The sequence below is a fragment of the Octopus sinensis genome, unplaced genomic scaffold (assembly GCF_006345805.1).
Source record: "Octopus sinensis unplaced genomic scaffold, ASM634580v1 Contig17701, whole genome shotgun sequence".
NCBI lineage: Eukaryota > Metazoa > Mollusca > Cephalopoda > Octopoda > Octopodidae > Octopus > Octopus sinensis.
Window position 1 is genome coordinate 20,001 of NW_021835248.1, and position 12,408 is coordinate 32,408.

Sequence of the window (12,408 nt, forward strand, 5' to 3'; positions counted from 1 at the left end):
CAGCGACAACGGCTACCCAAATAGACCCATGGGCTGGAGAGTTGTTGCCTGAGGGGTACAGGGGTATCATCCGCCAGGGAGTACTAGGGAATCACTAAGAAATGGTGGACGCAGCGACGCGCTGTTACATACATACATACACATACATACATACATACATACATACATACATACATACTACTACTACTACTATACACATATATACTCTTAGACTGCACTCACATGTACATTCACTCTCATGTTACTCATAGAAGTACCTACACACGCATGCATATTTGCACCCGGATCTCTCGTCCCTATATTTTTGCAGTCATATATAGATAGACACATATAGTTACAGATAATCATACACACATATATTTACAAGTATTCTCAAGTTTCTATGTAAAAAGGAGCATAATTAATAGGTATTTTTTTTATTGTAGTTCATAAACCAAAACAGTAACATGCAAAATGACTAAAGTGCAAAACTGACCGTCCCCGTTCATTGAAGTCACTACCCCGAAAAAGCGGAGAAGCTGAATGTTGTGAAAATGTAAAAAATTATCATGCATTTAGATACACACCGGGGCAGTAATGTCTTAAGTTTACATATTGATATCAGTTTAAAATTCCCATCCAAGATTGAATCCTTACCTAAAAGAATTTCCATAGCTTCCGCTGTGCATATAACGCAAAACATTTTATTTCTATTACAAGATTTCATCTTTGGTGAAAACTTCCATATGCTATCATACTGGATGCTTTTATCCTTCAAGTTCTACATATAAGCTGGGATTCGAAATGAATTATTGTATGCGATATTGAACCTTAAATTTATTGCCTGTTAAACTTAGATCAAATTTATGAATGGTGAATGGAAAACTAATGGTGCACTTATGCATATCATACAATAGGTAATTTGCATTGAGTTAACAGAAATACATTTTACATTATAGCTACCACCAATATAACCAATACTATTATTACTTCTTGTAAATTTAGCTACATCCGAAAGTGCAATGTTTTGTGTGAAGTTGTGGAATTAGATACTTTAACAGTATTCCGGTTAAAGATATTATAATACCTATGGCATGTCGGAAAATGCCTCGTATGTAAAGAAATTAAGATCCTTGCTATAGCTCTTGTCACTTCTATATTAAACGATGGATAATACCAAATAAAATGTCTGGGTCTATTCTTTCTAATTCTACTTTCGTAGTTGATATAATACAGCTTTTTGAAACCACTCCAAGCCAATGATTCGTTGTCATAAGTTCGTCACGGAGGAATGAGATAATCTCAATGAAATATTTTTAACCAATTAGTTCTCATGTACCGACGGTTCGAAAATCTATGCGCGCGTGTGTGCATGAGTATGTATAAGCATTTTGGTGTTTGTTTGTGTGTATATATTTGTGTATGTGTGTATGTGCATGTTGTGTGTGTATGTGTGAGTTGTGTGAGTATGTGTGTGTGTATATGTGTCATTTGCGACGAATTCGCGACTTGATAGCGATTCAACACTTGTGATGAATCATTTCTCCTGATACATTTGAGGCAGGCATGAACGCCACCACACAGGTTTATCTACCAGAGCTAGATTAATTATATCTTGTTCGATGTATCTCGTTGTGGCAGATAAATATTACTGGAACTGTATTTCCACCACCCCCGCCATCCTTCGCCATCTGGTGGCGAAGATAAAACAAGAAACCCTTAGATTGGGTTGACAACTTGCTGGAGGTGCCTGCTGGAGCCTAGCAGCAGGTATTTAAAGGGGAAAATTTGACAAGTCAGTCAGTCACCGGCTGACACTCGCTGACGATACATCGAAGAGGCCAGGGAACAGAAGAAAGAAGACATGCACCCAACACAAGAGCTGAAGACACCCCCGAAAGCGGGGGCCCCGCCACGTCAAAACGGTAGAGGAGTAGGGGCCGAAACCGGACGTGGTTCCTCCTGATGATGTCTTGAGCTTACTGGATCCTATGAAGGAGCTGTTGTGGTAGCAGACCACGAAACACGGTTGTAATTCCTCAGCTCAGATTTTCTTTTTTGGTGCGAGGAGGGACGAATTTACCGAGTTGATTATATCAACTCCAAAGCTGCACTAGTATTCTATAAGAACCCCCAAAAAATGAATGTTGACTCGGGCAGGATTTCAACGTTGAAAGTAAAGAGGAAATAACTAAAATGACGAAAGCCTTTTTGCTCGTAGTCCACCAGTTTCGTCATTGATCAACTGTCAGATGACCGAGTTAATGGATCTTTTCGGTTTGAACGGCAGTTTTTAACATAATTTCTAGGTAACTAAAAAATTTTAAACTGCGTATACTGGTAGAATGTGTTTATAAAACATCATTTTCTCTTGGCTTTAGTGAGAAAATTCTATAGTTTGTAAGATATTTGTTGTTTTTTTTTTCTTCAATTTCTGCAATTTCAACCAATCAGTACGTCAATTGAGGTAAAAAGCATTCTGTGCCGTATGAATATGTCCCTCGTTAAGAAACAGATTGGGTTTATTTAAATTTGTGAAGAAAAAAGATACCCTTCCCCCACTCCTAATGCTAATCCTAACTAATCCTAACCCTAAAAGAGATTGAAATGCAATAGATCGATTCTAGGGTCATAATTATGGGTGACAATTTCATACGACACCGTTAGAAAAAACTGCCGTTCAAACTGAAAAGATCCGAGTTAATTGTTTGACTGTTGCTGCTCAGATATGTCTGTCAACAGTGTTGTTGGAGGAAGGAGCAAGTTTAATGCTTTATGCATGAAATTAGTGGTAACCGACTCTTCTTCGAGTCACACGTAAAACAAAGGGCAACGGGAAGTCAATATGCATTCCTCAGTTTTACAGTGGCTGCTTTCAACAGGGAATCATTTCCTTATGTAGTACTTATAACAGGGGATACTGGCCTGGAACACATGATGCCATTCCGATAAGATGACACGAACAGGGGAAAATAAATCTTTATATATAAAAGTAAGGTTGTGTGTCTGTCTACTCCGATTTAGATTCCTAAATACTCCCACATTTTGGGGTGCAGTTTAACCAAAACCGGGTATCTTATAGTCGTGATTCATATCGAGCCCTTCTGCGTATTAGCGCGCGTCTACGATGAGTCTACGATTTAAAAAATAATTTACCATCATTTTTTTCCATTTTAATGCATATTTTTTAAATATAAGGGAAGTAACTCACTAAAAATGTCTACGATGAGTCTACGATTTAAAAAATAATTTACCATCATTTTTTTCCATTTTAATGCATATTTTTTAAATATAAGGGAAGTAACTCACTAAAAATGTCTACGATGAGTCAACGATTTAAAAAAAAATTTACCATCATATTTTTTCCATTTTGAATGCATTTTTTTGCTATTTTTTTTCCTATAACTCTCTAAAAATGCTTTATAGTTATTTCCCTTACAAACCCGAGCAACGCCGGGCGATACTGCTAGTAAGAAATAAATAAGAAATTTAGTGGAGTTGCAAAAAGAAAAAAAGAAGAAAAAAAAAAAACGATAAAGGGAAAAGAAAAACCATTCATATTTTAAGAATTCTACTCGAAACTAAAGCAGAAATCCTTGCGAACCAAAATATCTCTTCATAGTTTTCTGACAAAAGACATTATTGGAACCTGTAAAGTCCTAATTTACCTTTAATGGCACCAATTAGATAACAATGAATAAAAATGAAGACGGAGCATCGCGATGACCCGCAAAGCCGACAGATCGGTCTTTTATTATCAAATCCGTTTACTTTCACATTTCTCTTACATTCATTTGAATTTTGATAACTTCGATTATGCTATCGATTAATTCAGCTATCAGTCTATCTATCTATCTATCTATCTATCTATCTATCTATCAGTCTGTCTGTCTGTTTATCTATCAGTCTGTCTGTCTATCTATCAGTCTGTCTGTCCGTCCGTCTGTCTGTCTGTCTCTCTGTCTGTGTGTGTCTGTCTATCTATCCATCAGTCTGTCTGTCTCTCTGTGTGTCTATCTATCTATCCACTATCTATCTATCTATCTATCTATCTATCTATCTATCTATCAAACTTTTTCGTTCTCCCTCTTTCTAGTTAATTATCTGTCTGTATATCTATCGATCCCTCCAGAATGCCTTTTTCTCTCCCCTCCCTCCCTTTCTCTCTCTCTCTCCCTTTCTCTCCATCTGTCTCTATGTCACCACCTTAGCTACCAATCGTTGTCCTCACTCCTGACGACGTCAAACAAATCGATGAATATTCATGAGACGCTTCTCTGGACCGGACGCGTACCACTTAATATCCGGACTTCATAATGTTGGACAATTCCACTTCAATTCTGCAATGGCTTTCTTTTTAATGAATTTGCTAGAACATGTGTCTCTGCAAATCCATTCTCTCTATTGGACATGGACAACCGATTTCGTGCTACAGAGATTTTAATCGCTCACAGCCTATCATATAAAGACCTCCACCCTGCCCACCCCTGCCATCCTGGCCCACCTCCCATCAATTTGCTTGCCTACTTTTACTTTTCTCATTAACATTGTCTAGACACACACGCGCGCACACACACAGACGCACACACACGAACACACACACACACACGCGCACGCACACACGAATACACACACACGAACACACACACATACGCACACACACACACACGCACACACACACACACACACACACCACGCACACACACACACACGCGCGCACACACGAACACACACACACGAACACACGCACACGCACGCACGCACGCACGCACACACACACGCGCACACACACACACATATACATTTCTGTGTATGTACAAATTTATGATTGTATGCATGTAAGTATATAAAAGGTGTATATGAAGAAATAAGCACACATATGTGCATGTGTCTATGTATATACATGCATTCATACACACACACACACACACACACACATATATATATATATATATATATACGAATATGAATATGCATACATATATGTGTGTGTGTGTGTGTGCTTATCCTTCTTTCATTTTCTCTTTCACACACAAACACGTGTACACACAGACACACACAAACACGTGTACACACAGACAGACACATTTACTTTAAACAGTCATTTAATCATGTTGATAGTGTTTGCATATAAATAGTAAATTGTATTTGTGTAGGTGTATATATGTACATGCGTGACTATGTGTGTATATGCGTGAGTATGTGTGTGTTATGAGTGTGGTTTAAGCAAGTACTAGCAAGTATTTACACCACAGACACACACGTGCTTATATATGCATAGAAAAAAACAAACACGCCTGCGCAAAAGCACATGCTCGCACACAAACATATCTATCTATCTATCTAAGATACAAAAACACAAGACGCAACCAGCCAAACAGTGAAAGTTGGATGCCAACGTGTGAAAAACCTCGGGTGTTCCTGAAATACCACTGGTACTTCTTTCTAGACTCTCAGTCTATTCAGCTGCTAATAGGCACCAACAGGGACACAATTCACGGATCTTTTCGGTTTGAACGGCAGTTTTATTTAAATAATTTCTAGGTAACTAAAAAATTTTAAACTTCGTATACTAGTAGAATGTGTTTATAAAACATCTTTTTCTCTTGGCTTTATTGAGAAAATTCTATAGTTTGTAAGATATTTGTTGTTTTCTTTCTTCAATTTCTGCAATTTCAACCAATCGCTGACGTCTATTGAGTTAAGAAGCATTCTGTGCTGTATGAATATGTCCCTCGTTTAAGAAACAGATTGGGTTTTGATGATTTTGATTTTTCCAGTTTCAGCTAATGAGCTGTGGCCATGCTGGGGCACCGCCATTTATTTACATTTCTGAAGAAAATAAGATACCCTTCCCCCACCCCTAACCCTAAAAGAGATTGAAATGCAATAGATTGATTCTAGAGTCATAATTATGGGTGACAATTTTATATGACACCGCTAGAAAAAAGCTGCCGTTCAAACCGAAAAGATCCTAATTCATTAATAAATTGGTGTCCGATTGGTTTATAAATCTAATCAAATAAATATTTGAAACAATGTGCGAATTCTTGCATATAGAAAGTGTATAAAACTACATTCACTCATACACACAGAGAAAGGCATAGGTTTATCGCTCTCTCTCTCTCTCTCTCTCTCTCTCTCTCTCACATACATACATACATACATACATACATACATACATACATACATACATACATACATACATACATACATACATACATACATACATACATACATTACATACATACAGGCTTAGCATCGATTCAAAATGCATTTGAGTGTCGTATCATATTCTTTCGACAACATCTTTTAACCAGGAAGTGTCGAAGTCCATCCCTTGACCAAGTTTGCATACATGAGGCTGATAACATCATAAGACTTGGAAAGCAGCTCCTTGAGCAACACTCTTTGTCTGATAACCTAGAATACACGCCCAAAGACGTTGCACGACTCTACTACAATGTATTATCATATGAAAGGATAAACCTATATGAGAAAAAGATTATGCATGGATATGTTAGTAGAAAACTCCGAGACGGTAGTAGTATTAATCATCAAAGCAGTCTATCATGGGCCAATAGCCGGATTACTACTTCCCACTTTGAAAGGTATGCGTTTGAAATCCAGGAATAAGAAATATCAATCAATTACCTGATGCAAAAAAGGAATAGAGATGCAAGAAAAGCAATAAAATGTAACAACCGATGCAAACTTTGTGGGGTTAACACCGAAGATATTACCCACACCATAAGCAGTTGTCTGAAAATGTCATCACAGTATTATCTACCGATGAGACATGATGTTGTGGCTAGAACACTCTACAATGAAATCACTCGGAAGGATAATCCCGGGAACAAAGAAATAAGAACCCACAATATGGTAGAAGCCACCATAGCCACTAATAATAAAGAGGTGTACTGATGGAATGTCCCAGTGAAAAATTCAATAAAATGTAAGCACAACAGACCTGATATAATGATTTGGGATAGAGAAGAGAAACTGTGTAGAGTTGTAGAAATTAGCTGCCCAGCGGATGTTAACATAAAGCTGAAGATCAGTGAAAAAGAGAACACCTATGCTGAACTATTGAGAAATCTGCAGATACTCTATCCAGATTACAAGTCCAGGTTTATACCTGTAATTCTTGGGGCTCTGGGATACACTGCCTAAATACCATTCTTGAGAAAATAGGTTTCTCAAAAAAAGAAAAAAGAAAGTAGTTTTAATATTGAAAGAAGGAAGTTTTAGAGGAGGGTAGAGACGAATCAATCGACACCACTACTCAAACAGTATTTTGTTTTATCGATCTCAGAAGAAGGAAAGATAAGTCGAAAGGACTTACATTCGGGACGCAAACGAAATATCATCAAGCTGTTTGGCAACGCTCTGATGCTTCTGCCAATCAAATACTCTCTCTGAGTAATATCCAGGAATCTAAAACCACCCAGCAATTTTTCATAAAAGTCTTGTGAAAAATAAGCGGAAGATAGATGTGTTGAGAGTTTTAGAACTGCGGAGTAATGTTTTAAAGTAACAGACTCCATAAGTCAGAGCAGACAAGTTTTATCAGCATTGCAGGTAAATATATTGGCTGGAAACCTAGAGAGAGCCAGTAAAGCAACATTAAAATTTAAGGGTAGTGAATGAGCAGAAAAGAAGGAGCACAAAACAACTTCGTCTTAGTTCTGTTCTTCAATGTTTTGATTTCTAATTTAATTTGTTCAATTGACTTCGGCCGGAATTCTTTTGGGTCTTTAAAATGAGTTCCGATAAATATATCAACGTTGATTCAATTTATTATCTTTCCATTTCTGTACTGAGTCAAAAGAAGGTAATATTTTGTCGATATTGGACTAAAATGACAGAATGGAAATAAATTTGAAATATTTTCGTAGACAAAACAGATTCAGATATTGAATTCAGGAACAGAAAATTACTTTATCGACTGCATGCTCGTTGTCTAATTTAAAATCGAAAATAATGATTGAATTATCGTTTTTGATTGTTAAAGGAATACAGCACTAGTTTATATTACCTGGCTGCACAACAGGTTTCTTTTGTAAAGATTTACATATTTCTTTTTTCAATATGTCGTCGTTTGCAGCGTTACCAGTGACAAATACAGAAAAGTCAATTCTTTTAAAAAGAAATATAAATATTGGGAAGGTTTCTTTTCCGGACAAGTGTGGGGTAGTTAAGAGAGCAAATCGTTTGGTTGCCAGGATTTCACCAATAATCTTCCTAACATTCTATACCAATGTTTGAAGTGATAATTCTAATGTTTGGTCTCTGCCATCCCTAATTCAATATCACAGACTGTATCATTATTAGATTAAAAAATAAACAGAAAATTTATATTCATAGGACTCTCCAAATCATTAGCGGTACCTATTTTATTTCTATTTGGTTACACGAAAGCAATTAAGCATCAAATGCTTCAAGATTTTTTTTTCTAGTACAAAAATGAGATGACTCCGACACAGCCCACATTTTGCCGAACAATAACATATCAGTTAATAATAAAATATAATAATAATAATAATGATAATAATAATAATGATTAATAATAATAATAATGATAATAATAATAATGATAATAATATAATGATGATAATAATAATAATATGATATAATAATAATAATGATAATAATAATAATAAGTAATAATAATAATAATGATGATAATAATAATAATAATGATAATAATAATAATAATAATGATAATAATGATGATGATAATAATAATAATAATAATAATAATAATAATGATGATGATGATAATGTTTTCATGTTTCTTCATATACTTCACTGTTTTTTTTTTTACTTTTAATAATAAATCGACTTATCGGAGACGAGGAGTGTCACAATTGCATTAGAATATCTGAGATGTTATTTTCAGGTATATTTGACTAATTTACCTTTTCAGATATTAACGACACCCCTTCCCCTCGCTATATCTGGATTTTTGGGGGATAATCTTTGAAAATGTGTCCCATGACGCCTGATTCTTTCTTCATATTTCCGAGTCATTTCTCTCCTCTCGGAAAAAAAAAACCAAAAAACCAAACAACTTTATTCCTTTTTATTTCCTGTTTTACATAAAAGCGACATTTTGACTGTTTGTTGTAGAAATTATCGGCATTTTTGTGCTTTAATGTCTCCACCTATCCTTCAGGTTGACTGTATAAAACTGACAGCAGAGAAACCGTTTCTACACATGCACACACACACACATACACATACGTACACGAACGCATACACACATCTACATTAATACACGTTAACGCGGAGAAATAATATCGGTCGCATATTAAAGCGAAGATACATATGCACGCGCGCGAGCACACACACACACCTATACTTGCCTGGATCCTTCATTCCACATCACGAGATGTGCAAAGACCTGGTATGTTTCCATACAGCAACCACGGAAGAGCGAATGCATCACACTCAAGGTTTAGAAAGACGCATGCGTACAACCCACTATCTATCTATCTATCTATCTACCTATCCTATCCATCCATCCATCCATTCATCCATCCATCTACCTATCTCTGCTTCCATCCATCCAGCTATCTGTCTTTCTATCTATCTATCTATCTATCCATGCATCCATCCATCCATCATTCTATACATACATACATACATACATACATACATACATACATACATACATACATACATACATACATACTTACATGGTGGCTGCCCCCTCGTTATCGAGTATGGCCATTGCACGAAGCTTAATCAATGTTGTTATCGTGCAATGCCTGTGCAAGAAGATTTTTTCTAAAGTGAGGAAAGGCTGTGCACTGAGTCAATCTCACTCACTAAGCAACAGCAGCCATAATCCGAAAAGAAGAACAAGTCAACATCATCGGTAACCACTGAGCTGCAGGTTTTATGTCGGAGTTATCCCAGTTACCTGAGTTACCTTCGCCTAGAAGGATGCCCTAACAAAGGCTAGGAGTCCTTCACTCCCAATGGTTTAACCGCGCGATCGGGTATTTAGTTCGATTATTTCTATGTCCCCGCGCATGATACAGCCTTAAGATATTTATTGGATGGCCGTTGACTCTCAAGAGTTCCTCCGCCCTTTGACGGGTTTTGTCTTTCATCCCGCAGGGTGTCCAATATGTCCAATAAACACCCTCCTCACCAGGCAAGCTTGGTGGGGTTGCCGGTTTAGTCGCCGACGACCCGACCATGCAACATACATACATACATACATACATTCACACACGCATATTACTGAACGAAAATTATCACCAAACGATGAAGATTGGAGAACGATGTATTGTTGTTGCTGTTGTATTTGTTGCCTTTTCTTTTCATCATCATCATCATCGTCGTCATTGCTTTTATTTCTGATCTCCATCGTTCTCTCGATATGTCCTTATTAAAGTGATCGCGCAACTTAACCAAAATTTGAACAACATTTACTCAAAAAAAAAAAAAACCAGAATCCTCATCTCACTTACCTGCCTATTTTATGAGCCAGTAAACCAAATACATTTGTTCCTATCAAATACGAAATGCTTGCGGGTAAAAAGGCAACACCTGAAAAGGAAAGGTGTAAGAATTAGCCAACGACAGTTCCAATGTTAACATCAATTTTTAATTAAACTTTCTACCTTTCGGTCACACTCTCACTCAACAAACCCCTTTAAAACTAGATTTTATTTTCAACACTCTGGTACAGCTTTTAGATCTTTTCGGTTTGAACGGCAGTTTTTAACATAATTTCTAGGTAACTAAAAAAATTTTAACTTCGTGTACTGGTAGAATGTGTTTATAAAACATCTTTTTCTCTTGGCTTTATTGAGAAAATTCTATAGTTTGTAAGATATTTGTTGTTTTTTTCTTCAATTTCTGTAATTTCAACCAATCACTGACGTCCATTGAGGTAAAAAAAACATTCTGTGCCGTATGGGTATGTCCCTCGTTTAAGAAACAGATTGGGTTTATTTATATTTGTGAAGAAAAAAGATACCCTTCCCCCCACCCCTAACCCTAACCCTAAAACAGATTGAAATGCAATAGATCGATACTAGGGTCATAATTATGGGTGACAATTCCATATGACACCGCTAGAAAAAACTGCTGTTCAAACCGAAAAGATCCCAGCTTTTTGCTTTTAATACATATGGTTGTGAAAGAAGACTTCAGTATCCTTACATCTAAAATGAAATATACTTTTTAGAGCTAAAACATTTTTGGGGGAAAATATCTCCTGAAAATCTTTGCCCCATGAAAGGTCAGCACTTGCTTTAACCATTTAGCGAAGATTCTCAGTTACATTTAGAGAAAGTTTCAATCACACAAATCAATCGTTTTCCCGTACCAATATCAACAGCCTGTGTGTGTGTGTGTGGTGTGTGTGTGTGTGTGTGTGTGTGTGTGTGTGTGTGTGTGTGTGTGTGTGTGTGTGTGAGAGAGAGAGAGAGAGAGAGAGAGAGAGAGAGAGAGAAAGAGAGAGAGAGAGAAAGAGAGAGAGAGAGAGCGAGAGAGAGAAAGTGAGCTCGTGTGTGTGTACCTTAATGTTTGTATTATTCTTTTCATATCAAAGTTGCGTTCTTTACAAAGGGCAATGAAAGCATTGCCGCTCTGTGGACAAAGACAGCTTTAGGACCACAACTGTATAACTCGATATTTACTCATTAATTATACTCACAGGATTACCAGTTCTTTAATAAAACCTATCCCATAAATTTCCCCAAGTATGCAATTATCACAACACACACAAGCACACACTTTGGACAATCGCATGCGAGTTCGATATGGAATGAATAGCATCTTACCTTGCTCCCATTCGGGTGCGCCCATTGTGTCCGACATCCACATTGGTAGGGACGGCTCCAACATGGCGATACCCATGTTTGCAAACGTTATAGATCCTTGAAAAGAAAAAGAAGAGATTTGGTAATCTTGAGATCATGACACGCTGTAGAGATGTTCAGCCTCGCCCTCCCCACACATGAAACTCCAAAATGAAATGAAATGAAATATATATATATATATATATATATATTATATATATATATATATATATATATAATATATATATATATATATATGCGTGTATGTGTGTGTGTATGTACATACATATATATGTATATATGAGAGAGATAGAGATAGAGAGAGAGAGAGAAATAGATAGACAGACAGGTAGGTATATGTATACGTGTATATATATGCACTGTGTGAGTATGAATGTATGCATGTGTGCATGTATGTGTGTGCGTATACTTATATATATATATATATATGTATACTCTTTTACTCTTTTACTTGTTTCAGTGATTTGACTGCACCCATGCTGGAGCACCGCTTTTTAGTCGATCAAATCGACCCCCAGGACTTATTCTTTGTGAGCCTAGTACATATTCTATTGGTCTCTTTTGCCGAACCGCTAAGTGACGGGGA

At 36.6% G+C, this 12,408-nt stretch overlaps 1 protein-coding gene across 1 annotated transcript in view; it reads right to left on the reverse strand.

Annotated features, from left to right (window-relative positions):
- The window catches only part of LOC115231184 (synaptic vesicular amine transporter), a 31,756-nt gene extending 19,882 nt beyond the window's left edge, over positions 1-11,874 (reverse strand). The window contains exons 1-2 of the mRNA XM_029801260.2: positions 11,784-11,874; positions 10,464-10,542 (exon numbers count right to left, since the gene is read on the reverse strand). Coding sequence (XP_029657120.1) covers positions 10,464-10,542; positions 11,784-11,859 — 155 coding nt within the window. The 5' untranslated portion in view covers positions 11,860-11,874. The remainder of the gene's footprint in view (positions 1-10,463; positions 10,543-11,783) is intronic.
- Positions 11,875-12,408: the final 534 nt, after the last annotated feature.